Below are 17,106 nucleotides of genomic sequence, written 5' to 3' on the forward strand. Positions count from 1 at the left end.
AAAGTGGGAGGCATTTTTCTTCATGCATTGTGCTTAGGTGAAAAATATACTGGGGTGGGGGTGGGGGAAGATGCTGGTAGCTTTTAGAAATTCCTCCCTGCCTTTTACATGTGAATAGGCCAGTTCTATTGACAAACATTTGCTACTGCTCCATTTGGACCTTACTTTCTCATCTTTCAGCCAGCAGAACTCTGAGGCACTTTTCCTGTAAAAAGAAACACACACAGAGAGAAACCTAATGGCAATATAATGACACCATAAGTGCTCTGTTGACTGAATATATATTCCAAACTCTTATAATTTTAAACATCCTGATCTAAAGAATTAGGAATTCAGGAGCTTCATTTGTCACCTTCTCAGACATTCCCCTTTTAAAAGCTTGCACTAGATCTTCTCTTCAAGAGGGTCGATCTGACATTATGCTTGGAAAGGAGGGAGCCAACAAGTTTCAGTCCACACAGCAATCCTCCGGCAGACATCTCCCCTTCCTCTTTGATTAATGCTGCTTGCCATGGAGGCAGGATCTGAACAGATTTTTTCCCTGCAGGGCCTGCCTTGCTTGGAGGAGGATGAAAAGCAGTGAGAGCTAATTTGGAACCTGTACAACTCACGCTTCCACATAAGAGACAGCTGCAAAGGATGGAAAATGTCTGGGCAGGAAATCTGAAAAGAAAGAAAGAGAGAGATAAGAAAGAACAGGGCAAATGCCTACGGGAGAACACTCCGGGCAAGAAAAATGGCAAGCAATAGAAACCAATATATAAGAGAACACGGGATAACAGCTGAGAGACATTTAGAAAAGATCCTGCTGGGGTTCTCAACAGGTGTCTGCTAGACAAGCCTCATTGTTCTCTTGCCAGGTGTGATTCTGGCTCACACAGAGAACAGCACTAGCATGAGTGAGAGAAAGAGAATTAAGACTGACTGAAGAGATTAATGGAGCAATGCACTTTCATATGAAAAATCTCACAGCATAATATTCAAGTCTCTTCACTATCAAATGTGAAACAATCTGCAAAAATGTGCTAAAAGGGGGCATAAGAGATGCTTTCATGTCAAATTGTTCTGCATTTGCATGCTAACCATCTCACCCTCACTGATTCTGGACTTTGGTGGGAAGATCAAACAAGGAACTGGATGAAGCCTTGTGTCCCAATACAGGCATAGTAAATTAAGCAGATGAGAGGGTCAGAATATTTTTAAAGAGTTTTGTCTCTGAGAATAAACTTCTTAGCACTGGGGCAGGTTCTGGGTGCCTTCAGAATTTCTCCACAAATTATGATTGCAAGAACATTTGCCTCCTGTCCACCTCTTTAACTTCCTTAATAGTGCACCCAATGCTAGATGTATGTCCCTTAGACTGAGATGTCCTCTAGTGACCAACAAAAGTAGTGTATTGATGAGACCCTTCTCCCTTTCACCTCTGGCCTTTTTCGCCAACTACTGTCAGTGGGGTTACTGCTGAGAAGAAGTGAGACATTGATACAATGCTTCAGACAAACCTGTGCTAATCTTGTTGGCACTGAGTTGCACCAAACAAACCATGGGGCTGCCATGCAGTTGTTCACCTAATGATAAGGATTTCCCTCTCACCTTCAAAGCTCAAGACAATAGCCCATTCCATTTAGCAAGGTCCCCCATCCTCTGTGTAGCATTTTCAGATGTCTCTAGGAGTTGCTGGACACCTTAGCTCATGGTAACTCTTTTCTACCATTTTAATATTAGAGGTCACCCTACCTATCTGTATTTTCTCTTCCATAGCTAATAGCAGGTTGTTGTTGTCGTCATCGTTGTTGTTGTGTGCCTTCAAGTTCTTTCTGGCTTACAATGACCCTAATATCAGTACTTTATATATATATTCACAGTCCTGGGAAACTGGTGTAAGAGGCAAAGATTAAATCCCATATGCTATGTTTATTCCCCCCCCCACACACACACACACACTTTTTAGATGAAAAAGAACATATCAAAAGATCCATGTGTAGCTTGTCCTTTCATCTCTAAAAGGAAGTTAGAGTAGGTACAGAACAAACAACAGGAATGTCAGCTCACAGCATGAAGGTGACTGTTACAAACTACTATGACTGCCCTGGAGAACAAAAGATTACATATCAGGTTCCGGTATTGGGCAAGAATGGTTCTCTTCTAAAGTTAACTCTAAACAATACCATCGTCTATAGAACAATTTGCTCTCTGCCCCCTTCCCACATCAAATAAGGTTAGCATACTTCTTCATCTTCCAGTTTTTTTTGGGGGGGGAGGGGGGGCATGAAGTCAACAAGAATGACACATGCTAACACTAAACTATCACACCCAAAATCTCACACTCCTCATCATCTCATGATGGAGCAATTGTAGCCATTGTGATACAAGCAGTAGGGATTATGTACACAAGAGAAGGATCAGAAGGGCCTTTTCCACTGTTGCCCCCTTCCTCCTTTCCCTCTTTCTCACCCATCTCTTTCTTCTCCAAGACCTAACCTCCTTTTTCCTCTCCCTCCCTCTCCTCTTCCACTGTTTCTCCTTTTCTCCACCATCAGTCTCTTTCTGCCTTTCTCCATCTCCCACTCCCACTCCCTCCCCTTCTCTTCTGTACACAAGTCAAGAATCTATGTACACATGTGGACAGACTGTTCCTGTGATACACATAACATCTGAACACTCCTTCTCTCTCGCTCTCCATCTCTCTCTCTCTCTCTCACCATCTTCCTTCATACAGCACAACAACAGAGCAAACGTCAATACTGGAATCATGGCCTGAAGGTGGTTCAGAGGTCCAAACACAGGGTCATCATGAAAATATAGGTCTGAATGGAATCCAAATACATTGGGGCAGGGAGGGGACCTGAGTACTGCATGTGACTGGAAACTAGTGCAAAAAATTATACTGTTCTCCCTTCATATACACAGATTTTTTTATCCACAGATTCAAGCTTCCATGGATTGAAAATATTCCAAAACAATATACCATATGTACTCAAATATAAGTCAACCTCATATATAAGCCGAGGGCAGGTTTTGGGGCCAAAATTATAGATTTCGATATGACCTGTGGACAAGTCGAGGATAAAACGTATGGGCATTTAATGAAGGATGTAAAGGGTGAAGCAAAGGGAAACAATGCTAAAGAACTTACAAAATTCCAGCAGGCATAACTATTTGTGCTCATACTAAAGGCCGGATGGATGAGGGAGTAGGAGGAGGTCAGTGCTTCCAGGGCAGATTAAACTCTTGCCTTTCACCATATATATATATATATATATATATATATATATATATATATATGAGAGAGAGAGAGAGTTAAAATACAGTACATTGACCAGTGGATAAGTCAACTCAGGGTTTTTAGGTCAATTTTTTAACCTAAATTTCTAGATTTACACATGAGTATATACAGTAAATTCCAAAAGCAAACCTTGATTTTGCCATTTTATATAAGGGACACGATTTTACTATTCTATGTGTTTAATGGGACTTAAGCATCCACAGATTTTGATATCCATTGGGGGGGGGGGGGAGGTCCTGGAACCAAACCCTAGCAGATACCAAGGGTCCACTGTACATACTGACAACTGAAGGCCTTTTAAACCAGAGCCTTCAGAGGCCCCACTACGTACAGTGGACCCTTGGCACATCCTCAGGCAGACACTTGTCCATATCCAGTTGCTGATCTAGCTTGCATCTTAATGCCCCTGCTAGCCCCTGCTCAATGCGCTCCTTCAAAGGGTGACCAACATGGTGAAAAGTCTGGAAACCATGCCCTATGAGGAGAGACTTAGGCCTGAGACAGACGGACCGAAAGGGGCGTGGTGGTGGCAATACTAGGGTTCCTGACTGCACAGCAACCACACGGTCTGGAACCCTAGTATGTAATGACAGCGCCCTGATGGCAGTATTCCATCCACACGGGCAGCGCCACCTTGACATAAGGGACGCACAGCGGAGTTAAATGGGCACCTGTAGACTGCCGTTTTTGGGCAGTCTGTACTGCGCCTTTGAAAGCTGGGTATCTTTAGCCAGGGAAAGAGAAGGTTAGGAAGTGATATGATACCCCTGATTAAATACATGAAGGAATGCCAGGTTGAGGATGGAGCATGCTTGTTGTCTGCTACTCTAGGACCAGGACCCAGAGCAATGGATTCAAGGTACAGGAAAAGAGATTCCACCTAAACGTTAGCCACCTTGAGTCCCTGTACTGGGAGTAAGGCGGGATATAAATAAACAGATAATCTTCTTCTTGGCTTTACTTCGCGAACGAAGATTCACGAAGGACTCATCCGTGCTTTCTACAAACGCGTTGATGACGTTGGATGTATCCTTCGAGCCTGTGCAATGGATTTTTCTGGTGGAGCGCAGCGTGCACAGAACTGGCCTCACCCTTTAAACCAGATGTTCGACTGCTGAGGCCTTGACAAGCATGGACGGTGGCAGCGAGGTCCTTGGGTCGTAGGTTTGATTAGCGTTTCCTTCTCTTAGATGGCTGACCTTACAGAGTTAGATGAGCACCATCTGCCCGGGTTTGGAATTAGAGTTTTCCTTCTCCTAGGATGGTTGCCATAAGGCGAGAGAGCCCATCCTGCCCTTTGGAGCTCTTGGTCAGACCCTTCGGTTGTGACCTGTCTGGCATGGGAGGCCCTGCCGGTGACTATTATACCACTGCCAGCATAGCTCACAGCTTCATTAGGGTACGCAAGCCTCTCCCCCACACAGTCAGAGCATAGCTGGAGGGGAATAGGAGGCCGGAAGATGACAGTTAAGGAGGGAGGAGCCTCTTCCTTCAGGCTATCCCTGGTGGAGCTGGGTCTGCCTGATCACTCCCTCTCATTAACAAATTATATTAACTAATAATAATAATAATAATAATAATAATAATAAGGCAGAACTTTCTGATGGTAAGAGCTGGAACACATCCCCTTGGAGCATGGCAGAGTCTTCTTTGGGGGTTTTTAAACAGAGGCTGGATGACCATCTATTGGAAGTGCATTGATTGTATATTCCTACATGGCAGGGGGTTGGACTGGATGCCCCAAACCCTTTTTTAAAAGGCAAGTTAACATTATAGCCCACAACATTTAATATTTAATTTAATTTTTATTTGTATAACTTTGATTGCTTTTAGATCGTACGCTGTTTAGCAGGCTTTACTTTTACTTTTATTGTTGTTTACTATGTAAAGCGCTGGGCAAACTTTACAGCGCTGTATAAATAAACTTTGATAATAATAATAATAATAACAACATATACATTGAGAGCCAGCGTGGCGTAGTGGTTAAAGTGCTGGACTACAAGTCCCAGAATTCCATAGCATTGAGCCATGGCAATTAAAGCGGTGTCAAACAGCGCTAATTCTGCAGTGTAGATGCAGCCTCAGAGGCAGGCTCTGACCATGTCTTGCCAAGAAAACCCTGTGATAGGCTTCCTTTTAGTGTCACCATTAAGTGAGAAGTCACTTGAAGAAGGCACACAGCAATTATGTGTACAGCTCTGTGAAAAATGACAAGGCAGAATATAAATGTAAACAAAATAATACTAACAACAACAACATTTCCTCGCTCTTGGAACCTAAGGTATGAACTGTTTTATTTTTAAATTTAAACAAATAACTCCAGGGGGGAAAATCCACACAAGAGGGTAGAAGAAGAGCCACTTCCTCTGCACTTCAATGAGGCAGCCATCATGGCGTCATTCCAGGAACAGTGTTGCCAACAAGCCTCGAAGATAATTCCTCAAACGTTTGGCCCAAAACTCACCAAATCCCCCCTGTATCTCACCAAATATTCAGTCAAAATCCCTGAAAAGTTCCTGTAATGTTAATTTGGCAATAAAACGTAGCCCTAATTGAATAAAAATAATTGGAATGTATTTCAACTCTCAAAATTACCATTAAAACCAACTAAAGAATCTTCCAGTCCTTCTAATACTTTTAAGATGTTTATTTTGACATGAAGGGGGTCCAGGAAGCCTTGTGCCAAATAGAAACATGTTCGGCTGCAACCGCACTGCATAAATAATCCAGTTTGACACCCCTTTAACTGCCCTGGCTCAGTGCTATGGAATCCTGGGAATCCTAGTTTTCGGAGACATTTAACCTTCTCTCTCAGCAAACTCTGGTGTGACAACAAACTACAATTCCCAGGATTTCATAGCACTGGGCCATGGCAGTTAAAACGGTATGAAACTGGATTGTCTCTGGAGTGAAGATGCAGCCTGAGTTGGGTCCAAGACACGCTGCAGAAATAATCCAGTCCTGGGAATTGTAGTTTTGTGAGACATTGAGCCTTCTCTATGAGAAAGAGCTCTGGTGCCACAACAAACTACAATTCCCAGGATTCCCTAGCACTGAGCCAGGAGAGTTAAAGCGGTCACAAACTGGATTGTTTCTGCAGTGTGTTTTGGACCTTGGTTATTAAAAATGCTCAAGGTCTAATCCATACTGCAGAAATAATCCAGTTTGAGACCGCTTTAACTGCCCTGGCTCAGTGCTAGGGAACCCTGGGAATTGTAGTTTTGTGAGAAAGAGCTCTGGTGCCACAATGAACTACAATTCCCATGCACCTGAGGAAGTACGCTTAAGTCTAGGAAAGAGACTTAAGAGGGAGTCGGGGGCGGGGGGAGAGAGAGAGAGAGAGAGAGAGAGAGCACTTCCTGAGGGCGGGGGCGGCAACCACTCTCCAGTCCTCTCTCTGATTGGCTGAAAACTGTGAGTGTGTGACCCTCCAAAGGGTTGGTTGCTCTCTGGGTAGCCAGCCTCGCTCTCAGAGTCAGGTCTGGAGCTGAAATGGGCAAAAGTCACCAAAAGTGCACTGAAATAGAGCCAGGCACCAAAATCACACCAAAAGCTCTGAAAGTCACCACATTGGCACATTGGCCCAAGAACAAATCACTGGACCAGGAACAAATCCAGGAAGCGCTTGGAGCAAGCGTCTCTCTATGTTTTCCTAGATCTATGGCCTGAAAATTGTTTCGTAAGAAAAGCGCATAGACTCAAACAAAAATCGAAGAGTGACAACCGCATAGGCTTGGAGCGCTGACTTCGTGGTTCCTTTTGGCGGAAGTCGCTGTGGGATGTTCATATCAGTTATTATGTAGGCCCCACCGCATAAGAGAACACGCGTTTGTCCTTTACACACCCCACCACAAACTACAGTTCCCAGAATTCCATAGCCTTGAGCCAGAAAAGAGTTAAAGCGGTGCCAAACCGGGTTGTTTCCCCAGTGTGGATGCAGCCAGAGATTAAAACGGCTTATCTTTTGGGCTCCTGAAGGCTATCCGGGTAAAGAAAGAAGAGTGTGGCTCTAAAGTCCCTATCTCTAGGTGTATTCCAGGAAGCTGGGCAAAAGGCAGTGCGGACGCAGGCCAGGGATCGACCCGCTTTAGGCCAGCGGAGGAGGAAGCAAGAGCCGGAGGTAACACAATAGTTCTTCAGGACAGTCCCTTCTCCTCTGATGTTGGGGGCCTTCCAAGCCATTTTCGAGCCTAAGGCGAACCCAGCATAGGGTTTTCTTGGCAAGGTTTCTTCCACTTTCATTGGGCTGGCTTTCTTCTGTTGCATTCTGGGGTTTGCAGTTTAAGGAGCTGGCATTTGGAATTCTCAGCCAGAGATCTTTTAGGCCTCACTGGACTACAAACCCCAGAATGCAACAGGAGGCAGACAGAGCAGTAATAGTAGAATAGCAGAACTATAAGCGTGTAGTGCAGTAATGTGGCTTGTGCCATGGCCTTGCTGGATGAAAGATTCTGGGAGGTGGCAATCTTCCAAGATCTATCATTGTCTGAATCATAGAATCGTAGAGTTGGAAGAGACCAAGGGCCATCCAGCCCAACCCCATCCTGCCATGCAGGAACTCTCAATCCAAGCATCCCCATTGACAGATGGCCATCCAGTCTCTGCTTAAAGACCTCCAAGGGGGGAGACTCCACTACACTCCCAGGAAGGAGTGTGTTCCACTGTCAAACAGCCCTTACTCTCAGGAAGTTCTTCCTAATACTCAGGTGGAATCTCTTTCCCTGGAGCTTGCATCCCTTGTTCTGGGTCCTAGTCTCTGGAGCAGCAGAAAACAAGCTTGCTCCCTCCTCAATATGACATCCCTTCAAGTATTTAAATGGAGCTCACGGCTATCATAAACATGAACATGGCAAGATGATGTCTAATGGGTGCAAACCCATCCAGCCCAATTGTGGAAGAGTTACTGCTTGGATTACAACTCCCAGAATCTCTAGCCAGCATGGCTGAAGGATTCTGGGAGCTGTATTCCAGTAAAATAATTTCCATGTGCCCTGTTATCACTTCCTGTATTTCTTTACACGTGAAGAGAAAGGATTGTGCAAACTCCTCTAAGGCTATTTTCCTATACAGTCAGTGAGATTCTCACATAGTCATCACACAATGGCTATAGCAAAGGGGGCTACTATAGGGTATATGCTCTTGGGCAAGTCATCTTCTTCAAGGCTGTGGTGAGGCTAAGTGCATGAAGAACATCTGTGAAAAAATGTGCATATAAGATAAAGAGAACTCCAGTACATGAGTCAACCAGCTAAAGGTTGGGTGGATGCAGGCATCAAACCATCTCTCCAAGATTTAATTCATAAGAGCTATCAGATGAGAGAGAGGAAGCCCTGTCAGAAGGAGGTTGCACTGAATGTCCATGCCGGTTTATTCTATCCAACGTTCATACAAAGGCACATTCTCCAGTATAATTTATGCCAGTCTTCGCCAACCCACTGGCCCCAGATATATTGGACTGCAGGTCCCATCAATCCCAAGCAGCATGAGGCAGATGGTAAGAAGTTGGAAGGCAACTAGTTGGGGAAGTCTAGCCATGTCCAGATGGGTCAATCTCTGTGCAAGAGGATGAAGAAATGCATACTTGATATGAAACATGTCAGCACAAAGAAACCAGTGGCTGAACATTTCAGAGTTCCAAGCCATCAAACAAAACAACAACAACAAATTTTATTTCTTTCCCACCTCTTCACAAGACTGTTGATCTTTAAAGCCCTGCATGGGCTGGCCCCTCTTTATTTATCTGAACTTCTTTCTGTTTACACTCCCACCCGTACCCTCCGTTCTAGTAGTCAAGGTCTGCTGTCCCAGCCTTGGATCTCCACTTCCCCGTCCTTATTCATCCCTTCTCACTTGTTGCCCCTCACTCCTGGAACCTTCTTCCGCCACGAACACGGCTCACCACTTCTTTGACCACATTTAAATCTGAGCTGAAGACCACCCTGTTCAGGGAAACGTTCCCAGGCACTGTGTGATTATCTATCTGATATTTAATTGGATAGTTGATGTTGATGTTTTTAACTGTTGTTTGCTTATTTTAACCAATTCTATTCTGTTTTATATTATTACCTATTGTTTTATACGTATTTTTTAGATTGTCCACCACTGGCAGGTTTTATTTTTATTCATTTGATCATTTGTATGTACAGCACTGTGTACATTTACAATGCTTTAGAAATAAACTATAATAATAATAATAATAATAATAATAATAATAATATACTCATGTATAAGTCTAGAAAATGGGGTCAAAAATTGACCCAAAAAACCTGAGTTGACTTATTCATGGGTCAATGTAAGTACTGTATCTTAACTCTTATTTATAAGAAGGAACCATTCCCTGGTAAAAGCAAGAGTATAATCTGTCCTGGAAGCACTGACCCCCCTCTACTCTCTCATCCAGCCAGCCTTAAGAGTGAGCACAAAGAGTTATGTCTGCTGGGATTTTGAAAGTTCTTTGATATTGTTTTGCTTTGCTTCATCCTTCAGATCCTTTGCTACATGCCCCTAAATTTTACCCTCAACTTATCCATGGGTCATTGCAAACTCTCTAATTTTGGCCCGAAAACTTGCCCTCGACTTATACGTGAGGTTGACTTATAGTCGAGTATATATGGGTAATTACTAGCTCCTATTTCTGGAGCATGTGTACTTGGCAGGTCATGTCCTGCTATCCCATCCATAATGACCCCCTGTTTGGATGGTAACTCCAAAAGACAGGAGGTATTTATTAAGATGCCCTTAACCCCCACATTTCAGTAAACTAGCCTTCAGTATTTCAAGCAGCAAGAACTTTATTCCAGAATCTGTAAGTAGAATCAGAGAATTATAGACTTGGAAAAGACTCTAAGGGCCATGCAGTCCAATCCCCTTCAGTCATGCTGGAATATACAGTCCAAGCCCTCCCTGGGACAGGTGGCCATCCAGCCTCTGTTTAAAAACCTCCAAAGAAGGAGACTCCACCACCCTCTGAGGCAACAGCATCTTCTACTGTCAAACAGGTCTTCCTAATGTTGAGGTGGAATCTCTTTTCCTGTAGTTTGAATCCACTGCTCTGCATCCTATTCTCTGGAGCAGCAGAAAACAAGCTTGCTCTATCCTCAACATGACATCCCTTCAAATATTTAAATATGGTCCTCATGCCATCCCTTATAGGGCTTGGGGGTTTCCAGACCCTTCATAATTTTGGTTGTCCTCCTCTGGACAAGCTCCATTTTCTCAGCATCGTACCACTCTATTCTGCCTTGGTCAGGCCCCACCTGGAATACTGTGCCCAATTCTGGCCACCACAATTCAAAAAGGATGTTGAGAAACTGGAGCATGTCCAAAGGAGGGAGACTAAAATGGTGAAGGGTCTGGAAACCATGAAGCCATATGAGAAGAGACTTAGGGAGCTGAATATGTTCATCCTGGAGAAAAGAAGGCTAAGAGGTGATATAATAGCTCTATTTAAATATTTGAAGGGATGTCACATTGAGGATGGAGCAAGCTTGTTTTCTGCTGCTGCAGAGAATAGGACCCAGAATAATAGATGAAAGCTACAGGAAAAGAGATTCCACATTGGGAGGACCATCCTGACAGTAAGAGCTGTTTGACAGAGGAAGAAGCTGGCTTTGAGTCTCCCTCCTTGGAGATCTTTAAAGAGAGGCTGGATGGCCATCTACCAGGCTGCTATGATTGTGAGTTCCTGCATGGCAGAAGGGGTTTGGACTGGATGGCCCTTGGGGTTTCTTCCAAATCTATGATTCTATGAATAAAGCAAGACTTGCGACCAGTGCTGATTCTGAAAAACTCATGACAAAGCCTACAATAGTAGCTGGGCTACTTTTGTTCCCTGAAATTATATCACACACACACACACAGCTGTCATTAAGATCTTGGTGCACAAAGATTATGTATTCATTCAAATGGAAGTACAGTTAGCCCTCCATGTTTCCAGGTTTGACTTTTGTGGATTTCATTAATACGTTCTCTCTAGGGATCTCTAGGTCCTCCAGTGTGACTCTATGGGCAATTCTGAACAGATAGTGCATGAGAGGACCTAGAGATTCCTAGAGAGAACACTTCTCTTGCTATCTGTATGTCCTACAGCACGATACTATGGGTAATCTCCAGCAGATGTTGAACATAAGAGTTGTGCTGGAAGACCTAGAAATTCCTGGAAAGCTTTTATTTGCAGTTTTCCCACTATCTCAAGGGTCCTGTGTCCATAACCCCAGGGAATCTGGGTGTATGTGAAATAGGAAAAGGCAGAAAGGGGAGAGGAGAGGAGAGTGTTCTCTCAGGAAAAAAAACCTGACAGAATTAGAAGGACTGCCTTTAAGATACATCCTTCAGATTGGATTTGTTAGGGATCTGTTCCTAACACACTTTTGTATTTCAATAGCAAGTCTCAACAAATACCAACTACAGTGTCTAAACCTACCAGATCATCCAACCGCATTGCGAACGGGGATGGGATGATTTCGGACGAACGATTGTGTGGATTCTTCATAGGAACTGCTAGAACCCCTGAAAAGGAGAGAAACCCCGCATACAAACACCCCCAGAGATGCAATGTCGTTCTATTCATGATATGGAAAGAGAGAATAGACACCTCACCTGTTCCTTGGTCCATTATGTGCAAACTTCTTGCATCTGAGACACTGTCTCCTCCTCCTGATCTGTGAAAAGCAAACTTAAGATCTCGGTGCTCCCTAGTCTCTACCAAAGAAAGTGAGTGGAAAGGGGTTCTCAATGCACTGGTCTTACTGAAATAACTTCCATTCACTGATCTTGGAGAGATGGCTTTCTTTTGAGGTCAGTGTGCTCTTGGTTGCAACTGTTGAAAAACCAAGAAAAGGGGAAACCCACCACCACCACAAAAACTACAATACAAAAGCAATGCACTAAATAAGGTCAAACAGTGATCAAATGCTGGTTATTCTCCTTGAAAGTTTTCTTTCTTGTACATATGTGATCCCAAGAGGCATGTGGAACAACAGACAAAAGGTTTCAGTGCCCTCCACACACTATTGCCAAAGAGCATTTTACCAAAAACACAGCATTTCAAGTCACGCATTTCCCACAAAATTGTTGCTATGAAATCTCTGCAAAGGAAGGCACTAGAACAAAGTCCCCAAATACATTCAAAGCCCAATCGCAGCAAAGTCTCGGAGAGTCACTCACTGTCCAGTTGTCTTCGCCCACGAAAATCCAGAGGGGCACCCAGAATTTGGCACAGGGATTGGCATCGGTCCCAAAGAGGCAGCAGTTGCTCCACAGAAAGGACCCTGCAAGGCCAACAAAGGATACCCATCACTCTGGCGCTGCCAAGGAACCACAGGTCTCTCAGTCTTGGGGGGATGCAACACTGCAGTATTAATGTCACATGAAAGCCTGGGTTGTGTAGTTTGCTGTGGCAGAGTTATCTAGCAGAGAAAGCTATACCTCTCACAAAATGGCAGATACCAGAACTACATAGCCTTGAGGCATGGCAGTCAAAGCAGTGGCAAATTACATCAATTCTACAGTATAGATGCAGCCTTGGTCTCCTGGTCCCTCTCCCAAAGAAAGAGAGAGAAAATGGAGGGGGAGAAGTTGGTTCACTTACTTGCATTGAAGGAGAAAGGTGCTGCCTGGTAGCAAAAGCCTAGTGGTCACAGCATGGCGCAGCATCCTCAGAGACAATGTGAGCTTTTGAAAGAGCATTTCACTTGAAATTGGTTCTTCCCTCCATCTGAAATATTAGCAGAGCTTCATGTTAATACACTCATTCCTCAAAGAAAGAGAGAGAAAATGGAGGGGGACAATTTGCTGCACTTACTTGCATGGAAGGAGAAAGATGTTGGCCAGTAGCAAAAGCCTAGTGGTCACAGCCTGGAGCAATATCCCCAGGGACCATGTGGGCTTTTGCAAGAGCATTTCACTTGAAATTTGTTCTTCCCTCCATCTGAAATATAAGCAGAACTTCATGTTAGTACACTCATTCCTCAAAGAAAGAGAGGGAAAATAGAGAGGAAGAAGTTGCTCCACTTACTTGCATGGAAGGGAAAAGCTGCTGGCCAGTAGCAAAAGCCTAGTGATCACAGCAAGGTGCAGTATCCCCAGGGACCATGTTAGCTTTTGCAAGAGCATTTCACTTAAAATTGATTCTTCCCTCCATCTGAAATATAAGCAGAGCTTTATGTTATTACACTCATCCCCCAAAGAAAGATAGAGACAATGGAGAGGGAGAAGTTGTTCCATTTACTTGCATGGAAGTAGAAAGTTGCTGGCCGTTGGCAAAAGCCTAATGGTCACAGCAGTTTCTCCAGGTACTATGTTGGCGTTTGCAAGAGCATTTCACTTGAAACTGGTTCTTCCTTTTTGTCTGAAATATAAATAGGTAGCCGTAATTTATTATGCTCCACATACCCAAAATTTAAGCATTCAATCAAAGTATACATATGATCAAATCCCCCTAAATGAAATCTGATTATAGAGACTAGAGTGCAATAAAATATGTATCATAGATGCTTACCGCACTCACTTTCCCCCCATTCAGTTCAGGTTCCTAAAGCGAAGAGGTCATGAAACGAGGTGAGGGCTAATGTTACCGCATTGAGTTTTCCGGTCGCTATGTTAACGTACTATGAGAACGATTGCTATCACACAGCGCTACATGGGAACATGACATCTTATCATTTTTGTTCCTGGCTGTGAACAGATATTACTGCACAGCCAGGTCTCTCCCAAGCCTGACCCATTCTTCCCTATGTTTCTGCACATGCGTACTTCTGAAAGAGGTAATGGACTGGATGAGGACAAACAAACTGAAGCTTAATCCAGCCAAGATAGAGTGGCTCCTGGTCAGTCATAAGGCAGATCAAGGAACTGGGGCTTTGGCTGAGCTGAATGGGGTCACACTCCCCCTGAATTCTCAGGCTCCCTGCTTGGATGTGCTCCTGGACTTCACTCTGAGCCGGGATGCACAGGTTTCAGCAGTGGCCAGGAGTGCATTTGCACAGCTTTAACGTGCGCCAGCTGCGCCCGTTCCTTGAGACGTCAGATCTGCCTTGACTCCTCTCTGAGCCCAGATGCCCAGGTCCCAGCAGTTCCTAGGAGTGCATTTGAACATCTTAAACTTATGTGCCATCTGCATCTGTTCCTTGAGACATCAGATCTGCCTGGACTCCTCTCTGAGCCTGGATACCAGGTCTTAGCAGTGGTCAGGAGTTCATTTGCACAGCTTAAACTTGTGCGCCAGCTGCGCCCTTATCAATGGTGGGGCAGGTGGGTTTTTAGTCTGTTTTTAAGTTCTGCATATTTTATATGATTATTTATATAGCCTTTGTAATTGATTTAATTTTATAACAATTTTAAACGTTTTAACTGTGAGCCACCTTCTGTCCCTCTGGGGAGAAAGGTGGTATATAAATTAAATAAATAAAATAAATAGTGAGGGAACACGAGACATAAGAACGCAAGAGCAGTTCACAGAAAGCTATCTCCATTAGCCTTAATATGACAGACCTAGGAGCAGGATTTGAGCCCAGATGTGAAAGAAGAGATGAGGAGAGGCCAAGAGATGCAGCTTTCTTTCTGATACACTTGGACCAGAAACTAACAGAATGCTCTTCTACCAGAGGTTTAAGGCGATCTAAGCCTCCTCAAATACTATAACCTTCTGTAATTAAAGCCTTAAACTACTTGTTAATCCTAACTGTAGTAGATAATACTAAATATAGCAGAAACCAAAGCACTGATCCAGATCCCATTGATTCATTCTGAGAAGGATGAGCCATTGAATTTAGCCCAAATTGGTGGATATACTGGCTTCACAGAAATACACACAAACCACATTTACACACTGGGGAAAAATCTCAGTGGTTTTTGTGTGTTTTCTCAGGAAAACCTGACAGAATGAGAACATTTGCTCTGTAAAACCTCAACTGTTTCAACATATTCACTTTTTGCAACCTGAAAACCATTGTGAGGCATTGCAGAGACCTCCTTCCTAGCATCCTTACTGCCTTTAAAATACATCATGGAGCTTTCTCTTGAGGGATCTCTCCCTAAAACACTGTTGTTGGTATTTATTGCTATTGAAAAACAGAAAAGAGGGCTTACCTGATCATGCAGCTGCAGTTTCTGAAAACGGTTGGATTCTTCATAGGAGCTGCTAGAATGCCAGAAAAAGAGAGAAGCCCCCCATACACAAATGCACACAATATACGAAAGCATTCCCTTTCTAGTCAAGGTGTGGAAAGAGAGAATAGAGGGTTCACCTGTTCTTGGGTCCCTTGAAGTGTGAAGCTCTTGTATCTAAGACACTGTTTCCTCCCCCGGATCTGGGATAAGCAGCCTCTAGACCCCAGTGCTCCCCAGTCCCTCCCAGTAACCCCAAAGACCTTCTCTGACTGATCATGGAGAGAAGGCTTTGTTTTGAGGGCCAACTCTTCCAAAACCAGAGACCCCCCCTGCCCCCCACACGCAAACACACAACAATACAAAAGCAATGTAGTAAAGAAGGTCACACAGAGATCAAATGCAAAGTAAATAAGGGATCAAATGCAAAGAGGACTTGCTGGCTATTTCTCTTAAAAGTTTGCTTTCTTATTCATATCTGATCCCAAGAGGCATGTGGAAGCAGAGACTGAGGACATTAGTGCTCCCCTCCCACCATTTCCAAAGAGCATTTTACCAAAAACACAGCATTTCAAGTCACATATTTCCCACACAATTATTGTTTTGAAATCACTGCAAAGGAAGGCACTAGATTAGAACAAGGTCCCCAAATGCATTCAAAGCCCAAACGCGGCAACGTGTCAGAGGGTCACTCACTGTCCACTTGCCTTCGCCCACGATGGTCTTGGATTGTTAATGGAAAATGAAGGGGGAGACGCTGGTCCACTTACCTGCATGGCAGTAGAAAGATGCTGTCCAGTAGCAAAAGCCTAGTGGTCACAGCCTGGAGCAATATCCCCAGGGGCCATGTTGGAGTTTTAGCAAGAGCATTTCACATGAAATTGGTTCTTCCCTTCGCCTGAAATATAAGCAGAACTTCATGTTAGTACAGTCAGCTCTCTATATCCACTGATTCTGTATCCACGGATTCAAGCATCCAGAGCTTAAGAGTATTTTAAAAATATATAAATTCCAATAACCAAAGCTTAATTTGTGACATTTTATATAAGGGACACCATTTTACTCTGACTCGGTATTTAATGAGACTTGAGCATCCATGGATTTTGGTATCCATTTGGGGGGAACAAAGTCTCAGTGCATACCAAAAGCCAACTATATTATCTTCACTTGTTTGGGTTAATTCTCTTTTAGTACTTCTCTTTATTCCCTCCCCATCACTATTTTTCTCCTGGTTTTTTTTTAACCTCTTTCCTTGCATAAATTTTCCTTTCAGGATTTAAAAAACCAAAGTATTGTCTCCCATCCATTTACCCTTCCTTCCTTCCTTCCTTCCTTCCTTCCTTCCTTCCTTCCGCAATTAAAGCCTTAAACGACTTGTTAATCCAAACTGTGATAAATAATACTAACCTCAGCAGAAATCAACAGACGCTTGGGAAACCAAAGCACTTGTCCAAATCCCATTGAATCACTCTGCTTGGGACAAGGTACTGAATTTAGCCCAAATTTCCTCTGTTGTTTGATTTTCTGTCCATTGCCCTCCTAACCCTTAATAATAGCCAATATTCAGAGTTATAAACTGATCAGCATAGAATCCCTTAGTTAACTTTAGGAAATACTTAGCTCCTGCTTTCAGAAGCATTCTAGATGTTTCTATTTTCCTCTTTGAGAGGTGGTTTTAAGTCTCCTTTGGCCCCCAGTTGCTCTAACCGCTTAGC

General features: G+C 43.7%; 1 protein-coding gene across 2 annotated transcripts; it reads right to left on the minus strand.

Annotated features, from left to right (window-relative positions):
- Window positions 1–257: 257 nt before the first annotated feature.
- LOC149323725 (uncharacterized) lies at window positions 258–17,106 on the minus strand. Of its 2 annotated transcripts, none has more exons than XM_089491355.1 (10): window positions 16,799–17,106; window positions 16,162–16,289; window positions 15,374–15,425; window positions 13,515–13,634; window positions 13,302–13,427; window positions 12,876–13,001; window positions 12,452–12,555; window positions 12,035–12,104; window positions 11,885–11,946; window positions 258–663 (listed from the first exon to the last, which is right to left on the minus strand). In XM_089491355.1, the coding sequence occupies exons 5-10, from the start codon at window positions 13,397–13,399 to the stop codon at window positions 608–610; spliced, it is 516 nt and encodes a 171-aa protein (XP_089347481.1). In that variant the 5' UTR covers window positions 13,400–13,427; window positions 13,515–13,634; window positions 15,374–15,425; window positions 16,162–16,289; window positions 16,799–17,106; the 3' UTR covers window positions 258–607. The 2 variants fall into 2 exon arrangements, with proteins under 2 accessions (XP_089347481.1, XP_089347490.1); XM_089491364.1 differs by lacking the exon at window positions 258–663 and adding an exon at window positions 7,625–8,839.

This window comes from Sceloporus occidentalis, unplaced genomic scaffold (assembly GCF_023333645.1).
Source record: "Sceloporus occidentalis isolate IW3139 unplaced genomic scaffold, rSceOcc1.0.p SCAF_1, whole genome shotgun sequence".
Lineage (NCBI taxonomy): Eukaryota > Metazoa > Chordata > Lepidosauria > Squamata > Phrynosomatidae > Sceloporus > Sceloporus occidentalis.